Source organism: Hemitrygon akajei, chromosome 23 (genome assembly GCF_048418815.1).
Source record: "Hemitrygon akajei chromosome 23, sHemAka1.3, whole genome shotgun sequence".
NCBI classification, from domain to species: Eukaryota; Metazoa; Chordata; class Chondrichthyes; order Myliobatiformes; family Dasyatidae; genus Hemitrygon; species Hemitrygon akajei.
The window spans coordinates 66,472,982-66,494,838 of NC_133146.1; the positions used below are offsets into that span (position 1 = coordinate 66,472,982).

The window sequence follows — 21,857 nt, forward strand, 5'->3', positions numbered from 1 at the left end:
CTCAGTTCAAGGATTGAGTCTATTAAAATGAATATACTACCCAGACTGTTATATCTCTTTCAGACCCTACCAATAGAGATTAATCAAAATCAATTCAATGAATGGAACAAGATGTTATCAAGGTATATTTGGCAGGCTAAAAGGCCTAGAGTTCGTCTCAAAACTTTGCAATTAGCAAAGGAAAAGGGGGGATGGGGCCTACCTTCCCTTAGAGATTATTATTTTGCAGCACAGTTGAGAGCTGTGATATGTTGGTGCAACCCATCATATGACGCTCAATGGAAAAACATTGAGGAGCGGGTACTTCCCATCCCCATACAAGCAATTTTGGCTGATAACAACCTGCAAAGGTACATAAATACTATTGATAACCCATGGGTGAAATTGACTCTTAAAATATGGAAACCTACTATAAAAGAATATAATCTAGAGGGAGATATTGCAATTCTTAAATGGAGTGCATATGACTCGGATTTTACACCAAATAAATTGGATGCTAGATTTAAGGACTGGACAGCTAAAGGAATAACAGTTCTTTGCAACATAATGAAAGAAGGAACACTGTTCAGTTTTGAAATGCTTAAAGAGAAACACTTATTAGAAAAACAAGATTTTTATCGGTATTTACAGATGCGACAATATGTTAATAAGACGCTTTAAAATGTAACCAAGGCAAGTACATACTTGATAGAGCTATTTAAAAAAGCATATAATTCAGATAATGGTAGTAGAATCATTTCAAGCATGTATGAGGGGTTGTCAAATCTTAAAACACATTCGACTTCATACATTAAAACAAAATGGGAGAAGGAAGGAGGGATAATTATATCTGAGGAAGAACAGACAACAATATGGAGGAATCAATGGAAGTGTACCAGTTCACAGAAATGGAGGGAGTTTGGATGGAAAAACTTGATAAGATATTTTATTACACCTTCTTAGAAATTCCATTATGATAGTAACCTCGCTGTTTGCTGGAGAAATTGTGGAAATCAAAATGCAAATCATTATCATATTTTTTGGGACTGCCCTATATCAAAAACTATTGGAGGGGGATACACAATGCCCTACAAGACATCTTTAAATGTGAAATACCCTTAGAGAGCAACACCATATATTTTGAATATATACCTCAAGAATGGTTGAAAAGAGATAAATATTTAATGAACAACAACACACACAAAATGCTGGTAGAACACAGCAGGCTAGGCAGCATCTATAGGGAGAAGCGATGTCGACGTTTCGGGCCGAGACCCTTTGTCAGGACTAACCGAAAGGAAAAATAGTAAGAGATTTGAAAGTAGAGGGGGGAGGGGGAAATGCGAAATGATAAGAGAAAACCGGAGGGGGTGGGATGAAGCTAAGAGCCAGAAAGGTGATTGGCAAAAGGGATACAGAGCTGGAGAAGGAAAAGGATCATGGGACAGGAGGCCTAGGGAGAAAGAAAAGGGGAGGGGAGCACCAAAGGGAGATGGAGAACAGGCAGAGTGATGGGGGGGGCGGGGGGAGGAGAGAGAAGAGAGAAGAGAGAGAGAGAGAGAGAGAAATAAAAGGGGGGCTAAATATATCAGGGATGGGGTAAGAAGGGGAGGAGGGGTATTAATGGAAGTTAGAGAAGTCAATGTTCACGCCATCAGGTTGGAGGCTACCCAGCAGTATATATAAGGTGTTGTTCCTCCAACCTGAGTGTGGATTCATCTTGACAGTAGAGGAGGCCATGGATAGACATATCAGAATGGGAATGGGACGTGCCACACATTTTAATTCCAGCATCTGCAGATTTCCTTGTGTTTGCTCATTGAGTATAGGAGTTGGGATGTAATGTTAAAATTGTACAAGGCATTGGTAAGGCCAAATCTGGAGTATTGTGTACAGTTCTGGTCACCGAATTATAGGAAAGATGTCAACAAAATAGAGAGAATAGAGAGAAGATTTACTAGACTGTTACCTGGGTTTCAGCATCTAAGTTACAGGGAAAGATTGAACAAGTTAGATCTTTATTCTTTGGAGCATAGAAGGTTGAGAGGGGACTTGATAGAGGTATTTAAAATTATGAGAGGGATAGATAGAGTTGACCTGGATAGGCTTTTTCCATTGAGAGCAGGGGAGATTGAAACAAGAGGACATGAGTTGAGACTTAGGGGACAAAAGTTTAAGGGTAACATGAGGGGGAATTTCTTTACTCAGGGAGTAGTAGCTGTGTGGAATGAACTTCCAGTAGAAGTGGTAGAGGCAGGTTCGGTATTGTCATTTAAAGCAAAATTGGATAGGTATATAGACAGGAAAGGAATGGAGGGTTATGGGCTGAGTGCGGGTCAGTGGGACTAGGTGAGAATAAGCATTCGGCACAAACTAGAAGGACCGAGATGGCCTGTTTCCGTGCTGTAATTGTTATATGGTTACGTATTATGATCACTGCCTCCTAAGGGTTCCTTTACATTAAGCTCCCTAATAAGATCTGGGTTATTACACATCCAATCTAAGATAGCCTTTCCCCAAACTTCCTCAAACACAAGCTGCACTAAAAAGCCATCTCACAAGCATTCAATAAATTCCCTCTCTTGCGATCTAACACCAACCTGATTTTCCTAATATCTTTGAAGTCCCCATTACAATTGTGTCACTATCTTTTTTACATGCCTTTTCCAGTTTCCTATGCAATCTCAACCTCACATCTTGGCTACTATTTGGAGGCCTAAGTTTGATTCCCATAATGATGTTTTTACCCTTGCAGTTTCTTAACTCCACCCACAAAGATTCAATATTCTCTGACCCTATGTCACTTCTCTCTAAAGATGTAATTCCATCTCTTACCAACAAAGCCACACCACCGCCTATGCCTTCATACCTGTCCTTTCGATACAAAGTATATTCTTTGATGTTAAGCTCCCAATTATGGTCTTCTTTCAGCCACGACTCAGTGATGTCGACAATGTCATACCAACCAATCTGTAATAGTGCCATGAGTTTATCCACCTTAACCCAAATGCTATGCTTATTTAAATACAGCACCTTCAGTCCTGTGTTCTTCACCTTTTTAAATTTTGTCTCTGTAGTACAATTACCTCTTTGCTCTGACTGCATTTGTCCCCAATCACTGGCTTGTCCTTCATTACATCCATGTTACATCTATCATCTACTTGTAAACCTGCTGCTCATCCTCAGTTCTATCATACTGGTTCCCATCCCCCCCCCCCCCCCGCCATATTTTAAACGCATCCCAACGGCTCTAGTAAACCTGCCCACAAGAATATTGGTCCCACTTGTTCAAAAATATTCACTATAACCAGAAGAAAAGAGAATATTTTCAATGCTATCAAAGCCTCAGAGATAAGATAAAGTTGAAAGTTCAGAGTGACATTTTAACCCACAGCCTCACACAACAATATTGAAAATTATGAATCCTCACGGTTTATAGATCTTACATCACAGGTATTCATTATCATTGAAGAAAAAAAGAAAAAAGAATGTTGCTAATTTTCAAGTGAACAAAGCTGTCATCAAATTGCTGAAGGAATTCAGCAGAGTAAACAGCATCTGTAGTGGGGAGGGGAGTGTGGTGGGAAGGAATTGTCAATATTTTGGGTCAAGACACTGCATCAGGGCTGATTTCTAATTCCTTTCCCCCTGCAGATGATGATCAAGTTGTCAAGATCCCTCAGTAGTTTCTATTTGTTCCAGATTCCAGTATCTGCAATTTCTTGCATTTCCAAATATATTGATATTACCTGAATTGTATTTTGACTCTACCCAGAGCTTCTGGATACTGTAATATATTCCACAAAATCTGTATAATTACACCTGTGTCCAGATAAATATTTTCAGAAACATAGAAAACTTAGAAAACCTTTGGCCCACAGACCTGTGACGAACATGTACTTACTTAGAAATTACCTAAGGTTACCCAAAGCCCTCTATTTTTCTAAGCTCCATGTACCTATCCAGGAGTCTCTTAAAAGACCCTATCATATTCGCCTCCACCACCGTTGCCGGAAGCCCATTCCAGGCACTCAACACTCTCTATGTAAAAAACTTACCCATGGCATCTTCTCTGTACCTACTTCCAAGCACCTTAAAACTGTGCCCTGGGAGAAAGCCTCTGACTATCCACACGATCAATGCCACTCGTCATCTTATACACTTCTATCAAGTCACCTCTCATCCTCCATCGCTCCAAGGAAAAAAAAGCCTTGAGTTCACTCAACATATTCTCATAAGACATGCTCCCAATCCAGGCAACTTCCTTGTAAATCTCCTCTGCACCCTTTCTATAGTTTCCATATCCTTCCTGTAGTGAGGTGACCAGAAATGAGCACAGTACTCCAAGTGTGGTCTGACCAGGTCCCTACATAGCTGCAACATTACCTCTCGGCTCATAAACTCAATCCCACGGTTGATGAAGGCCAATGCACCATATGCCTTCTTAACCACAGAGTCAACCTGCGCAGCAGATTTGAGTGTCCTATGGACTCGGATCCCAAGATCCCCCTGATCCTCCATACTTCAAAAGTCTTAACATTAATACTATATTCTGCCATCAGATTTGACCTACCAAAATGAACCACGTCACACTTATCTGGGTTGAACTCCATCTGCCACTTCTCAGCCCAGATTTCCATCCTATCGATGTCCTGCTGTGACCTCTGACAGTCCTCCACACTATCCACAACACCCCCAACCTTTGTGTCATCAGCAAATTTACTAACCCATCCCTCCACTTCTTCATCCAGGTCATTTATAAAAATCACGAAGACAAGGGGTCCCAGAACAGATCCCTGAGATACACCACTGGTCACCGACCTCCATGCAGAACATGACCTGTCTACAACCACTCTTAGCCTTCTATGATCCAGCCAATTCTGGATCCACAAAGCAAGGTCCCCTTGGATCCCATGCCTCCTTACTTTCTCAATAAGCCTTGCATGGGGTACCTGATCAAATGCCTTGCTGAAATCCATTTACACTACATCTACTGCACTACCTTCATCAATATGTTTTGTCACATCCTCAAAAAATTCATTCAGGATCATAAGACACAACCTGCCTTTGACAAAGCCATGCTGACTATTCCTAATCCTATTATGCCTCTCCAAATGTTCATAAATCCTGCATCTCAGGAACTTCTCCAACAATTTAACAACCACTGAAGTAAGACTCACTGGTCTATAATTTCCTGGGCTATCTCTACTCCCTTTCTTGAATAAGGAAACAACATCTGCAACTCGCCAATCCTCCAGAACCTCTCCCATCCCCATTAATGATGCAACGATCATTGCCAGAGGCTCAGCAATCTCCTCCCTCGCCTTCTACAGTACCTGGAGTACATCTCATCCGTCCCAGAGACTTATTCAACTTGATGCTTTCGAAAAGCTCCAGCACATTCTCCTTCTTAATGTCTATATGCTCAAGCTTTTCAATCCACTGGAAGTCATCCCTACAATCACCAAGATCCTTTTCTGTAGTAACTACTAAAGTAAAGTATTCATTAAGTATCTCTGCTATCTCCTCTGGTTCCATACACACTTTTCCACTGTCACACTGGATTAGTCCTATTCTCTCATGTCTTATCCTCTAGTTCTTCACATACTTGCAGAATGCGTTGGGGTTTTCTTTAATCCAGCTCACCAAGGCCTTCTCATGGCCCCTTCTGGCCCTCCTAATTTCATTTTTAAACTCCTTCCTGATAGCCTTATGATCTTCTAGATCTCTATCTTTATCTAGTTTTTTGAACCTTTTGTAAGCTTTTCTTTTCTTCTTGACTAGATTTTCAACAGCCTTTGTACACCACAGTTCCTGTATCCTACCATACACTGTGGGTGCTAGCCCGCTAGTCCTGAAGCGGGCTAGCACCCACAGTGTCTACACCCTCCTACAGAAAGCCCAAGCCAGATGGGCTGGCCATGTCATCAGGATGTCTGACAAGTCGACTACCAAAACAGCTGCTGTATGGAGAGCTGAGCCAGGGCAAGCGCTCAGTTGGAGGGCAGAAGAAACGTTTCAAAGACTACCTCAAAGTGTCCCTCAAAGACCTCAACATCAATCCCAATAGCTGGGAATCACTTGCTCTGGACCGCCCAACCTGGTGGAGCAGGACCACTAAAGGAGCATATGCAGCAGAAATCAGACGCACCGCAGAGGCTCAGAGGAAACGCGCCATGCACAAGGCTTGAGCTACCTCCACTTCCACTGCAGCACTTACGCTCATGTGTCCCACATGTGGGCGAGCTTTCAGGGCCCAGATTGGCCTCACCTCCGGACCCACAGTCACATACCCTCCACCTGACAGAAGCCGTGGTCGTCTTCGACTCCAAAGGACAAACAACAACAACACAACAACATCCTACCATGCTTTCCCTGTCTCTTTGGAATGTACCTATGCAGAACGTCACGCAAATTTCCCCTGAACATTTGCCACATTTCTGCTCTATATAGTATAGGCATCGATTAGTCTCGTGAGACCATAGATTTGCACCTTGGAAGGTTTCCAGGGCACAGGCCTGGGCAGGGTTGTATGGGAGACTGGCAGTTGCCCAAGCTGCAAGCCTTCCCCTCTCCACGCCACCGATGTTGTCCAACAAACACAAACACAAACTCAGCTAAGGCTCGAACCAGTGACCTTCAGATTACTAGTCCGAAGCCTTATCCACTAGGCCACACGCCAACATTTCTGCTGTACATTTCCCTGAGAACATCTGTTCCCAATTTATGCTTACAAGTTCCTGCCTGATAACCTCATAATTCCCCTTACTACCAATTAAACATTTTCCTAACTTGTCTGTTCCTATCCCTCTCCAATGCTATGGTAAAGGAGATAGAATTGTGATCACTATCTCCAAAAATGCTCTCCCACTGAGAGACCTGACACCTGACCAGGTTCACTTTCCAATACCAGATCAAGTACAGCCTCTCCTCTCGTAGGCTTATCTTCCTGAACACACCTTACAAACTCCACCCTATCTAAACCCCTTTCTCTAGGGAGATGCCAATCAATATTTGGGAAATTAAAATCTCCCACTACTACAACCCTGTTATTATTATACCTTTGCAGAATCTGTCTCCCTATCTGCTCCTCGATGTCCCTGTTACTATTGGGTGACCTATAAAAACCACTCAGTAAAGTTATTGATCCCTTCCTGTTTCTAACTTCCACCCACAGAGACTCAGTAGACAATCCCTCCACGACTTCCTCCTTTTCTGCAGCCGTGACACTATCTCTGATCAGTGGTGCCATGACCCCGCCTCTTTTGCCTCCCTCCCTGTCCTTTCTGAAACATCTATAGCCTGGCACTCTAAGTAATCATTCCTGCCCCTGAACTATCCAAGTCTCTACAATGGCCACAACATCATAGCTCCAAGTACTGATCCACACTCTAAGCTCATCCACTTTGTTCATGATGCTTCATGCATTAAAATAGACACATCTCAAACCATCACCCTGAGCATATCCCTTCACTGCTGGGTGGCAGTGTGAAATATGAGGAGGATGTTAGGAGAATGCAGGGTGACTTGGACAGGTTGAGTGAGTGGGCAGATGCATGGCAGATGCAGTTTAATATGGATAAATGCGAGGTGGCAAGAACAGGAAGGCAGATTACTATCTGAATGGTGTTAAGGTAGGAAAAGGGGAAGTACAATGAGATCTAGGTGTCCTTGTTCATCAGTCACTGAAAGTAAGCATGCAGGTACAGCAGGCAGTGAAGAAAGCTAATGGCATGTTGGCCTTCATAACAAGGGGAGTTTAGTATAGGATCAAAGAGGTCCTTCTGCAGTTGTACAGGGTCCTGGTGAGACCGCACCTGGAGTATTGTGTTCAGTTTTGGTCTCCAAATCTGAGGAAGGACATTCTTGCTATTGAGGGAGTGCAGCGTAGATTCACAAGGTTGATTCCCGGGATGGCAGGACTGTCATATGTTGAAAGATTGGAGCAAATGGGCTTGTACACACTGGAATTTAGAAGGATGAGAGGGGATCTGATTGAAACATATAAGATTATTAAGGGATTGGACACGCTAGAGGCAGGAAACATGTTCCCGATGTTGGGGGTGTCCAGAACCAGATCCACAGTTTAAGAATAAGGGGTAGACCATTTAGAACGGAGTTCAGGAAAAACTTTTTCACCCAGAGAGTTGTGGATCTGTGGAATGCTCTGCCTCAAAAGGCAGTGGAGGCCAATTCTCTGGATGCTTTCAAGAAAGAGTTAGATAGAGCTCTTAAAGATAGGGAGAAGGCAGGAGGAACGGGGTACTGATTGTGGATGATCAGCCATGATCACATTGAATAGCAGTGCTGGCTCGAAGGGCCAAATGGCCTACTCCTGCACCTACTGTCTATTGTCTATCACCTGCCTGTCCTCCCTCTTGCACTGTCTCCAAGCTTTCTCTATTTGTGAGCCAACAGCTCCTTCCTCCCTCTCTTCAGTTTGGTTCCCACCCCCCCAGCAATTCTAGTTTAAACTCTCCCCAATAGCCTTAGCAAACCTCCCTGCCAGGATATTGGCCCCCTAGGATTCAAGTGCAATCCATCCTTTTTGTACAGGTCACGCTTGCCCTAAGGGAGGTCCCAGTTATCCAAAAACCTGAATCCCTGCCCCCTGTTCCAATACCTCAGCCATGCACTTATCCTCCACCTCACTCTATTCTTATACTCATTGTCACGTGGCATAGTCAGTAATCCCAAGATTACTAACTTTGAGGTCCTGCTTCTCAACTTCCTTCCTAACTGCCTGTAGTCTGTTTTCAGGACCTCCTCCTTTTTCTTGCCTATGTCGTTGGTACCAATATGTACCACAACCCCTGGCTGTCCACCTTCCCACTTCAGGATATTGTGAACGTGAGCAGAAACATCCTGGACCCGGATAATTTTTGTTGAATTATACCTTTCTGTTCCTATACATAGAAGTTACTTTTAAAGGTACAGTATATAAAGATAAAAGTGTATCAAAACATCTAAAATTGTATGATTCATTCATCTTTCAAATGGCTAATGTAAATCTAGAGCAGCATCTAAAGATAAAGATTAGTTTTATTTGTCACATGTACATCAAAACTTACAAGAAAATACATCGTTTATGTCATCAACCAACACAGTCCAAGATCTATGTTCTTCAGAAGGAAGGGTTAGATTGATCTAAAAGTAGGTTAAAAGGTCAGCACAACAACATGGGCCTATGGGCCTGTACTGTGCTCTAATGTTCTATATGCTAGGGACAGTCCGTAAGTGCCAACATGGCATGCCCACAACATACTAACTCTAACCCGTATGTCTTTGGCATGTGAGAGGAAACTGGAGCACCTGGGAGAAACACATGATCACAGGGAGAATTACAAACTCCTACAGACAGCAGTAGGAATTGATCCTCAATCTTACAGATAGCACTGTAAAGCATTAAGCTGATTTATTTACTGTTTTTACCATTAACCAGACAAATCTTTCACGCAGAGTTGTGATTATAAGGAATAGACAGCCAGAGGAAGCGGTAGAGGTTGATACAATTGTAATATTTAAGAGGTATTTGTACCTGTACTAGGACAGGAAAGGGGTCCACCAGGTTCAGGAACAGTTATTACCCCTCAACCATCAAGCACCTGAACGAGTGGAGATAAATTCATTCCACTTCATTCACTCCATCACTGAATTGTTCCTACATCCTATGGACTCGTTTTCAAGGGCTCATCATCTCATGTTCTTGATATTTATTGCTTATTTATTTATTACTATTATTTCTATTTTTTTTCTTATTATATTTGTACAGTTTGTTGTCTTTGCACGTTGGTTGTTTTTCTGTCCTGTTGGGTGCATTTTTCAATTATTCTATTCTGTTTCTTGGATTTACAGAGTCTGTCCACAGAAAAAAAACAGTGACATACATTCAGTTTGATAATAAATTTATTTTGAACTTGAAGTTTAAGAATAAGATCTATGATTAGCTCTAATTGTCACATGTACATTAAAACATAGTGAAATATGTCATCGGCATGAAATCAAATCAGTGAGGATTGTGCTGAGCAGCCCACAACTGTTGCCATTCTTCCAGCACCAACATAGCATGTCCACAACTCATCCTAACTGAATGCCTTTGGAATGTGGGAGGAAACCAGATTACCCAGAGGAAACCCAGTGGTCATAGGGAGAACGGACAAACTTCTTAGGCAGCAGTGTGAATTGATCCCTGATCTGTAAAGCAATGTACAAACTGCTACATTACCATGCTGCTCTTCGCTTTCTGAGCTTCATCACAGTTGGTGTCCCACTGGTGAAGGTTAAACACTTGGGTATAGACAGAGACAGGTATGTGTAATTGTTAGCAACAGCAAATGGGTATAGTTGCTGGTATTTATTTACTGGTACTAATTCAACATTTGAGGTGATAAAACAATATATACTAAGGTGTAAGAAGGTTGCTGAGACCTTTCGCTCTCTGGAAAAATTATCCCAAATTCTTTGTAGGAACTACCAAAACCATGAGCTTGCTCACATTTTGATCTGAATACATACTAGAATTTACTGAAGTTGACAACAATTCATGGGTTATTTTTCTTTGTTGGCTAACTTTTCAAGTAGGTTTTGTATTTTGACAAAATCTTTATTAACCTTTAAGTGCCAATCCCAGCAGTTTTCCCAAATGGAAAGACAGTGTACTTTGGTGTAGTTGGCTATAGGTGTTATGTAACCAGGAGTTAATTTGAAGTTGTTTCTGGAGCATTGTTGTTTCGTGTACTGTTTTACTGTTTCATCCCCTCCATTATTGATCAGAATGCCAACAACATTTCCCAAGCTATTTCTATTGGATCTGTATTTCTGAAAGCAAACAATGATGAGGCTTTCTGTGAAATGGTTGGTGTTACTTTAGGTTGTTTATTGTGCTTCTAACACAATTAAATCCTCACTTTTTTATTTATTGTAAATTATAATTTTTTTTATACCTTGCACCCGTACTGCTCCACAAATCAATAAACTTCATGACATGTGTCAGTGACAATAAACCCTATTCTGATTATATTAGACTTTGGAGTTTATTTCCTAAAAAAAAACGTTTATTCTAACAAAATGTTCAATATTATCTGCAAGTGCTGTATTACAAAAACAACGTAGTAATGGAAATCTAAGGACATTTATTATGAGCATTGTTTCAGTTTAATGAGTTATCTGGTTATGGCTATTCATAATTGGTTATAATGGAGAGGAATGAACAGTTAATGTGTCAGGTCAAAGCTCTTCATCAAATACCTGGGGTGCCATCATAGTATATTGGTTAGCAGAACAGTATTACAGCTTGGGGCATGCCAGAGTTTGGAGTTTAATTCCAGTGCTGTTCTGTAGAGTCTCTATGTTCTCCCCATGGAATATGTGGATTTTCTCTGGGTCCTCCAGTTTCCTCCCACAGTCCAAAGACCTACGGGGTAGGTTAATTAGTCCTTGTAACTTGCAGTTAATCAGATTTTTCGCAGGATTGCCGGGGCCAGAAGGGCCTACTCTGCACTGTATCACAAAATTAAAAATAAAAATCAGGACTGGAAAGGAAGTGGGATGAATCCAGAAAAAGAAGTTGGGGAGAGGAAGGAGTACAAGAGGTGAAGGGAAAGGTGGGTGGGTGGTTTGGGGGAGATAAAGCTATTTCAGTAGTTCCCACTTTCCCCATAATCTTTCAAGACAAATTCATTCAAATGTTTTACTGATTCATATTTAATGCTAGCTCAATCATGAGAAATATGCTAATAATAATTTCTGTAAACTAACATAAATTATTTTCTTAAAGAATCTAACACCAACCCAATTCTTCTGTGAGTTATCTAAATTAAAGAGCAATATTATTGTTAGTGCATGTTAAGTTTAATCAGTTAATTAATTAGAGATACAGTGTGGAATAGCCCTTCAAGCCACACTGCCCAAGCAACCCTTGATTAAACCCTAGCCTAATCACTGGACAATTCACAATGACCAATTGACCTACCAACTGGTACACCTTGGGACTGTGGGAGGAAACCAGATCATCCAGAGAAAACCCACACGCTCCATGTGCAGGACATACAGACTCCTTACAATTGCCATTAGGATTGAACTCCAAATTCCAATGCCCTGAGGTGTAGTAAATGCTGTACTAACCACTGTGTTACAGTGACTTCCCACAGTATTTATATTAGGATTTCTCAGCTTAATTTACTCTACCCCTCAAATAACAAAAGGCTCACCCACTAGAATAAATTTATTATAAGACTATGTACATGTTATCGTTTACTACCCTGAGTTTCACTTTCTTGCGAGCATTCACTGTAGAAGAAATACAAAAGAATCAATGAAAACCTACACCCGAAGACTTACAATCAATGTGCAAAAGACAAACTGTGCAAATACAAAAAGTAACAAATAAAATCATAAATAAATATTTAATTTGGATAATATGGCTTGTAGAGTCCATAGTTCAATCAGTTAATCAGTTCAGTATTAGGTGAGGTTTTCCAGGCTGGTTCAATAGCCTGATGGTTGAAGGATAATAACTGTTCTTGAACCTAGTGGTGTGCAACCTAAGGCTCCTATGCCACATTCCTGTTGGCAGTAGCGAGAAGAGAAAAGAAAACAAATGAAGAGGGCAATTATCCCTCCAAAACACAGCTAATATTGGAAATCGGATACAGAAATACTCTGCACATCAGGCACCATGTGTAGAGAGGGAAGCAGAGTGAATGTTTAAGATCGTTCTCTATCTGCACAGATGCAATAGAATGACAAAACAATTTTTTATATAAAATCTTTCCTATTTTAACAGGCTCTGCTCCCAGCTACTTTATATTTGGAATTTGATCAAAGACAATTTTAAACCCAATGACATCTCTGATTTCTGAAACTTTTGGTAATATCTCAAATGAAACATCTTGCCTCTCCTCACAGTTTTGCATAAAACCTTCTAGTTAAGCTAACCTGTTTTCGATTGACTTCACATTTAACATGGAAGCACAAGAGGAACGGATGACAGTGACCGATAAGCCTCTTCTGCCTCTGTTGCTGACCCTCGCGTTCGCCATTCAAAAATGGCCAGTATGCCTGGTGACTGACGACGTAACTAACCAACAAGAACCGCACTGTCAGGGTTAGCCCGATTATTGTCCAATCAGCGGCAGCAGTAGGCGGACCCCAAGCTGCTCAGTTGCTATTTCTAAAGAGATAATCGGCTGTTTGGGGATCAGAAGAGAAATGGCGGTGGGGACTTTGTGTGAAATTTGCAGGATTTAAAGGGTGTTTGCAGAGCGTCGGTGGCTTTGAGGGCGCTTAGCTGATAAGTTTTCTGTGGAGGAGGTGTGTGCCTATTCAAACTGCAGTGCCTGCGTTGTATTTATGAGTGAGGAGACTCGGAAAAACTACACCGTTCAAAAGAGGCATCGTCGAGAATTTCTGTAACGGGAAGGGGGTGGAGGGGTGGGGAGAGGGAGGGGGTGGGGGGGAAGGAAAACACAGGATTCTTTGTAAATGAGAAATGGAAAGTTTTGGATCATTGGACAACCGGTTGGATAATCATACCAGCCCGGTGGATTATTTGCACCAGAGGTTCGCCAATAGTTGCGAGAACACTTTCAACTCGTGGAATGATTATTTGGGTCTGACCACACTGGTGAGCAAAGCTGTCAACCAGGCGGGCAAGAGTGGGCTGCATCCGGGCAGCGAGCTTGGTCTGCAGACCAGGTCTCCCTACCTCGCCCGCTCCCTAGAGCTGAGTCACCTGCCCCTGTGCTCTCATCACGGCGCTCTGCTGGACTCCGATTTGGAGGAGAGGTTCGCTGAGTTCAGCCCCTTCTCCGCGAGTTCGAGCCCCCTATTTGCTTACTCCGGGGCAGGCGAGGAGCAGCGGCACCAGCAGCAGAAGCACCAGCAGCGACTGGACCGAGAACAGTTGGGGTGGAACCGAGTGGACGTGATCATGATGGACGAAAAGCATCTCCCTCACCACCAACAGCAGCCAACTACTCACCACCAGCGAGGCGCCCGAGCTAAGCCAGACCTGCAAATCTGCGTGTTCTGCAGGAACAACAACGAGTCTGTTACCCTCTATACCACCCACGTCCTGAAAAGTCCCGATGGAAGAGTGCTGTGCCCCATCCTGAGGAGGTACACTTGCCCCCTGTGTGGTGCTAACGGGGACAACGCACACACCATCAAATATTGCCCCCTCTCCAAGCTACAACCTTCTATCCCGAAACTGAAGACCAGAAACTGCGTTAGCAAGAGGGTCCGTTAATAAGGACAGCGTGAGTCGAATTAAGTTCATGCCCTGAGCAACCTTCGTAGACTAAAATTTGGACTTTTATTGAGAGTATTTTGAGTACGGGAAAACGTTTTATAGTGGCTGAATGTACACTGTCTAAATTTGTTTACAATCTACTATTTCTGGCGGAATATCAAGTCCAGCAACCTACCTCAGTTATATAAATATATAGTTTATGGAAATGAGAATGCCACAATCTTTTTTTTAATTCCGCTTTCAGAAAATTTAAGGTAACAACCAGTGATATATTGTAGATGTATTTTGATTTAATTAGGTAGGAAACGTTGCATTCGAAAGTGAAATGTAAAACTGTTCTAAGGACTACTAATTAGTAACTGTTAACAGTATGGGAAGCCAATAAATTTTCATGTTTTAGCAGCTCTTTTGTCTGTTTTGTTTGCGATGAACCTTCAAGTTGGTTAGAAACCAATTGTGCTTTCGACTGTCCTCGGGCGCCGCCTGCCTGTGAACAACAGTCGAGTCACAGACTTTACATTCAGTAGGTTAAAAACGATTATAAACCCCCACCCCCACCCGCAATGTGACCTATCCTTGGTGGCTTCGCACTCGGAATTAAAACCGGGCCACTGCAAGTTAATCTGGTTAGCCATGCTCGAATATTGATTGCATCCTACCGCTAGTATCATAGCAAAGACCAACGGATGTTTTAAGTGAGTCCTGACGAAGGGTCTCGGCCCGAAACGTCGACAGCGCTTCTCCCTATAGATGCTGCCTGGCCTGCTGTGTTCCACCAGCATTTTGTGTGTATTGTTGTTTGAACTTCCAGCATCAGCAGATTTCCTCGTGGATGTTTTAACTGCCTTATTACCTAATTAAACTAGGACTAATGTGGGCAGTTGACCTTGCGTTTGGTTTTCCTATCCAAAGTTTCAGGTGAAAAATTATGTTCGATCAAACTGAAGATCCGTGCTTTAGTACTAGCTGCTTTCTCTGGGAGAAAGCAATGTTCTGTATTGATGGTTGGGAAAAGGGATATCAGAAAGTTTGGATATTTTGAATCGCTTTTGTTTCCAATTTACATGGACCGACCTGAACTGGGAAATTCTTAAAAACGTATGGTTATGAAAAAAATTGTCCTATTTCTAAAGTGGGATTAAATGTGCAAATTGGTAGAACTGGGGGTTTTGACTAATACAACAGTGATATCAAGTCAAATCTAAATTGCTTTTTTTTTAAAAAAAAGCTGGGTAAACAGCTTCTGTGGCAAAGAATATACCATCGTTTTAGTTAACATCTGAACTAGTGTATAATCTGTAAGATGCAACAAGTAACACAATTTCAGGGCACATAACTTAACATTTCACTTGGTATAACGTGTATTCCAGCATTTTGTTGCTTTCAGTATGTGTTATTGAAACAATATTAACTTTGAGGCCATCCTTCTGATATGTATGGTAGCTGAAGAAAGGTAAATTTAAGACTACTTTAAATTTTCTAATAAATTCATTTTTGACTTTCAAATCAAGTGATAAACTTAAAGAATTAGCTGTTGATTTGTGAGACAAGAACTAGATTGGGATGTATAATATTTCTCATCTGTAATGTTTGCAGATGTAGATGTTTGGAATAATGCCACTATAATCATGAGCCAAGGAAGAGCATCATATTTAGCAAGTGTTGTGCAATTTTAATCTCCTTTGATATCATCTTTGTCCAATAATGGTATTTTTGCCTGGAGAATGAACTGCCAATATTTTCTATGTACATGTCCATGTACTGGCAATTAAATAGCCATGAACATTTTGAAGTACCTTGATGACACAAAAGGTAACATCAGCTTTTCCTCCTTCAAAAGTTTCAAAAGCAGTAAGATATTTGAATATGGTTAGATGACCTCAGACCAAAAACATACGATTCCTTGCAAGACACTGCACAATTGTATGCCTGTTTAGCTAATGAATGTTGTGCCATATAAGTTAAAACAATTCAAATTTTGGTACACAAAGTTGAGAAGTATAGATAGGGTAAATGCAAATGGACTTTTTCCACTGAGATTGAATGGGACTACAACCAGAGATCATGGCTTTAAGGTGAAAAGTTTGAGGAAAACATGAGGGGAAATTTCTTCAGACAGTCATAAACTGCCAGCATGAGTGGTCAAATGGGCTGAATGGCCTAATTCTGCTCCTATGTCTTTTGGTCGATTTCAACATTTAAGAGAAGTTTGGATATGCACAGATAGTAAGGATATGGAGTGCTATGATCCAAGTACAGATCGTTGGGAGGAGGCAGTTTAAATCGTTTCAGCAAGGACTAGATGGACCAGAGGACCTATTTCTGTGCTGTATTTCTCTACCTTTGTTATGGCATTCTATGGAAACATGTCAAAGTGGTTGGTTTAATTGTAGAGATTCTACAGGTTCAGGGAGGTTTTTTTGGGCAAAAACAGCAAATTGGAGGAAAATTAATCTCCACAAAATTGTATGAAAGCACTAGCCAGATGAACAGATGAGTACCAGCTTTCTATTGCAGAACTCTATATTGAGGAATGAAACAAATATTAAATTCAAAGGAATGTTCCTTTTTTGCCAGCAGGGGTACAATGGGTCATGGCTGCTTCTCCTTTACATTATTCTTTGATTCAGAGAAAATTCAATACTCATGCTTTGACCTGTTATGTGCCAGAGTATAAACTTATGTGAATGTATTGTATTCTCTCAAGGTGTTTCCTCACTCAGAATCTGATAATATTTATATTTATCCATAAAGATGACAAACTCAATGCTGATGTGTTATATGCAGCTGTATAAGTCACTGTTCAGCATTAAACAATTAGAGGTGAGCAACAGCAAAATAATGGTTCTTCATCTAATAAATCCAAACAGCAAAAACATGTAGCAATGTACGGTATATCCAAGTATCTGAGCAGTAAATCCCTGACATTAGAGTTAGGGTTCTGAGGAGTCAAAGCATTCTAGGCAGCTGACAGCTGGACACTGCATAGCAACCACATTACTATGATTCATGCTTTTTTTGAGTTGGGGATAGTCGTCTGGATTGTTAATGCTTATGTAAACCTCATGGATATATAAAGTGCATATGCCGTTGACGCTTGAAGAACTTTTGTTTAATCTAGCCTAGAAAGTTCCAATGGCCACCTGCCCTGTTGTGCTCTAAGACTTTTATTCTAGACACATTTACTGAATAGTGTCTAAAAGCATAGAAGCAGACTACTGTAACTAGAGTCCTTGTCCAGTTGTGTTTTTTTTTAAAAAGGCCAGTTGTGGTACAGGTGTACTACCTTGTGTGACCTGAAAATGCTGTACATATAATCTAAGGAAATGGGAACTGCTCAAGCTATTGCTATTTTCCAATCTTCTGAAACCATTCCAGAAACTAGTGATTCTTGTAAGATCATTACTAATCCCAATAATGAGGATACAAGGTTTTTTTTCGGATATAGAGTGAGACAAAGTACATATTAACTGCTAGAAAGCTAATAATGGGGCAAAGAAGCCTTTGATAAAGTGCCACAGTAGGGTTAGGGTGATGTTTAACAAGAGCCCATGGTATTACAGGAAAGATACTAGCATGGATAGAAAATTGGCTAACCAGCAGGAGAAAAGAGTGGTAATAAAGGGAGTCTTTCCTGGTTGGTTGCCAGTGACTAGTGCTGGGCTACAGCGGTTGATGTGGGATTGCTTCTTCGCATCTTATGCCAATAATTTGTATGAAGGAATTGATGACTTTGCAAACTTGGCCAGAGACTTTAGAAAGATAGATGCAGGGGCAGGTAGTGTTGATGAAGCAGGATGCCTGCATAGGATTGGGAGAATGGGCAAAGTGGCAGATGTAATATAGTGTAGGGGAGTGCATAGTCATGCACTTTGATTGAAGGACTAAATGCATGGACTATTTTCTAAATGGCGAGAAAATTCAAAAATCAGAGGTGCAAAGGGACTTGGGAGTCCTTATGCATGATTCCCTAAAGGTTAACTTGCAGATTGAGTCAGTGATATGGAAAGCAAATTCAATTGAGAAAACTAAGATACAAATGCAAACATGTAATGCTGAGATTTTATAAGGCTGTACAGACCACCGTGGGCAGTTTTGGGCCCCTTATCTATGAAAGGATGTGCTGGCACTGGAGTGGATTCAGAGGCCGTTCATGAGAATGACCACTGGATTGAAAGGGTTAACATATGAGGAGCCTCTGATGGCCCTGGGCCTGTACTCACTGGAGTTTAGAAGAAGGGGAAAAACAGAGGCTGTTCCCCATATTGGGGGAGGCTAGGGCCAGAGGACACAGCCTCAGAATAGAGGGACATCCATTTAGTACAAGGAAAGATTTTATTAACCAGAGGGTGGTGAATCCGTGGAATTCATTGTTGCAGACAGCTGTGCAGTCTAAGTCATTGGGTATATTTAAGGTGGAGGAGGTTGATAGGTTCTTGATTAATCAGAGCATCAAAGGTTATGAGGAGAAAGCAGGAGAATGGGGGTTGAGAGAGACAATTAATCAGCCACAATGGAATGGCCTAATTCTGTAACGTCTTATGGTCCAAGTTCAGTGAATGATAGTGAAGCCTTAGCCAGACTAAACTGATTATTTACTAATCTAAATATTTCATTCAAAGAATTTGAATGAGATTATATTTGGACACTGGTAATTTAGTTTGACTAGGATTTAATGAGAAGCACGTGCACCCACTAAATATACTATAGGGAAACCCACTCATTGTCTGGTGCTGGATTAGGCTGTAGGACAGTTTTGTAGTTACTTTTTTTTAAAAATAAACATTTATGCTTATGACCATGCTCTTCTCACTGTTGCCTTCAGGAAGGTGGTACAGGGAACCTACTTCAGTACTCACACTGCCAGGTTCATGACAGTTACTACTTCTCAACATTCAAGCTCTTGAACTAAAGGAGATTACTACTCTTGCCCCATCACTGAAATGTTCCTACAACCTATGGCCTCACTTTCAAGGACTCTTTCTACCATGTTCTCTACTTAATGCTGATTTATTTTGTATTTGCCCAGATAAAACAAGTAAACCAAATTACTGCAATTTGTATTTCTTCTCTACTGTTGGCTCAAGAGTCACTTAAACAAGCTTCCTTTATTTCACTTCCTCTACTTCTGCCAGGTTGAAGTCTGGGGATAAACTCAAACCAGACAAAGTGGAAGATAATTCATCTAAGTAGTCCAACTGAAGTTATTTTCTGCTATACTTCAGCAACTGGAACACTAATAGCAAAAGGCAATCCAATTTCCAAAATTGGGGGGAAAAGATTACAGTCGGCCCTCCTTATCTGCCGGGCATTGGTTCCGGGACCCCCTGTGGATACCAAAAAACGTGGATGCTCAAGTCCCTTAGTTAACCTGTCTCAGTGCGGGTGGACTTCAGGATCCAGGGGAGCTCTGCACCCACTGCCCAGAAAACGATCACGACTGAAAATAAAGTGGAAATAATAAAGCAATCGGAAAGAGGTAAAACGCCATCAGTCATTGGAAAAGCATTAGGCTACAGTCGGTCAATGACTGGAACAATTTTAAAGGATAAAATGAGAATAATGGAGCGTGTGAAAGGCCCTGCCCTGATGAAAGCTACAATTACTACCTAGCAACAGTGGTTTAATTATTGAAATACATACGTTTAAAGTGTTTTATATGCATTGAAAGGTAAAATATATACTAAGACAAACATTTGACTAACTGACGCTAAATAATACCGGATGTACCTGATCCGACTTAAAGACTTCCCATACTTTAAATCATCTCTAGATTACTTACAGTACCTAATACAATGTAAATGCTATGTAAGTAGTTGTTATACAGTATTGTTTCGGGAATAATGACAAGAAAAAAAGTCTGTACATGCTCAAACAACGAGTGCTGGAGAGAAAACTTCCGTGTTTTCCCCATCCGCGGTTGGTTGAATCCGCGCATCAGGAGGGCCTACTGTACTTCCAAGAGCATCAGATATTGTGATAATATGCAAAAGCAAGCCAACCAATTATGGGAACTCTTGTCAAGTTCAACAATCCAGTTTCCAAGTTGTTTATGTTAACAAGATAATGGTGGGTTGTGTGACACTGCATTACCATACTATTAGACAAAAAGATTAGCAGCAAGTTTGTGTACATTAGCTGCAGGTCCAAATTATAAAACTGAAATATTTCAAATTTGCATCTTTTCAAGAAAACAATTGTAATAGCTGTCAAATAGTACACAGAAATCTAATTTAGCTAGCACCCTTGTATAGCCTTTAAATCTTGACAATTTTCTGATGAAGAGTCTACTACTACCACTCGTAAAGACATTTTCAACTATTTTCTTCAACTGTTCAAATCTGCCTCAGTGTTTAAATCACAAACTATCACGTAGACATTCAGCTCCAAATCCAGAGGAAACAACATCAATGCTTCATAAACTTTGACCTACAACATTTAGGACTCTATTCAAATGAATAAGAACAAGCACTATGCACAAGTTATTTTATTTGACCTTTTTTCCCCTCCTGAAATAGACTGCAGTGTAATAGTCTGCAACACAATTACTAGAACAAATCTGATGAGGAAAACCTTTATTTGAAAGATGGGAACAAAACTAGATCTGAATCAATTTAATCATCCAAATGAAAAATAATGCAAACCTGACCAAAATTTCTCCAAACTGCAAGGTTTAAATAATGTGACATTTTAAAAATATGTTCACACAATTTACAGTATGACAGCTGACATACTGGCAACAAATAGATGTATATTAAAAGCCTTAAATCACACCTATGTAATACAGCGAGGCTACTTTATCCAAATCAGTTGATAAAAATTGAGATTCAGGTTTGATCTGCATTTTTCTTTCACATTACAGCTGCGTACATAGAATGCCAGTGCTGTTCCTTTACCATAATGTTACCAAGTGACAGGCTGACAAGTAATGGGAAGGCATTGTCCTTTCACATGACAGCTGCACTGGATGCTAATTGTATTCGCTTACTGCCCTTGTTGTCAACTGATAGGCTGACTGAGTAAAGGAAATGCTTTGACATGCAACAGGTGTTTCACTTCGCAGGCGTCTATCATTGTAGTTGCATGATCGGCTTGTATTAAGTTGTACTAAAATAGATACATGCGTACAGTTTAACAAATGTCAATTTAATTGTTAGCTTCAAAAAGATTAAGCCATAAAGTTACTATAATTCAGATTGAAAAGGATTCAGCCTGTATCCTGGTAAACAGGACACTGATGTACTTTTAGCGGCGCACTGTAGTCCAGCCTTCTTCATCAATTTCATTTTTGATACGACGAGGTGTCTCTTTCTCCTTGTCAGTTCGCCAGGCTGATTTTTCTTGGTCACTGTCCTTATGCGGTGTACCCTTTATCTCCCTGTCATCCTGGGTTTCAGCTCTTCGATCCTCACCACCACGTCGCCACACACCTATTGAAAATTTAAAAAAAGGCATCATTGACTGAGAATGCAAGAATCATTTTACATTGAATCAAGGAGGAGATCACTACAAATTAAAATTTGATATGCAGCAGGAGAGCACAATCTGAATTTGTTAAGACTCATGACTATTCACCCTCAAGCCTGAGTGTTGGCACTTACTCCATGTTTACTTTTATGGGCTAGAA

The 21,857-nt window shown here is 40.9% G+C and overlaps 2 protein-coding genes across 2 annotated transcripts in view; one reads left to right on the forward strand and one right to left on the reverse strand.

Moving 5' to 3' along the window:
- The first annotated feature begins 13,424 nt into the window (after window positions 1–13,424).
- LOC140715518 (nanos homolog 1-like) lies at window positions 13,425–14,632 on the forward strand. Its single transcript, XM_073027868.1, has one exon. It carries the CDS (start codon window positions 13,469–13,471, stop codon window positions 14,225–14,227), a length of 759 nt encoding a protein of 252 aa, XP_072883969.1. The 5' UTR covers window positions 13,425–13,468; the 3' UTR covers window positions 14,228–14,632.
- Window positions 14,633–20,788: 6,156 nt separating this feature from the next.
- eif3s10 (eukaryotic translation initiation factor 3, subunit 10 (theta)) overlaps window positions 20,789–21,857 on the reverse strand; it is a 63,114-nt gene continuing 62,045 nt past the window's right edge. The window contains exon 22 of the mRNA XM_073027867.1: window positions 20,789–21,660. Coding sequence (XP_072883968.1) covers window positions 21,476–21,660 — 185 coding nt within the window. The 3' untranslated portion in view covers window positions 20,789–21,475. The remainder of the gene's footprint in view (window positions 21,661–21,857) is intronic.

Coding starts and splice junctions, on each gene's coding strand:
- LOC140715518 (XM_073027868.1), top strand. CDS start 13,469: ATGGAAAGTTTTGGATCATTGGACAACCGGTTGGATAATCATACCAGC.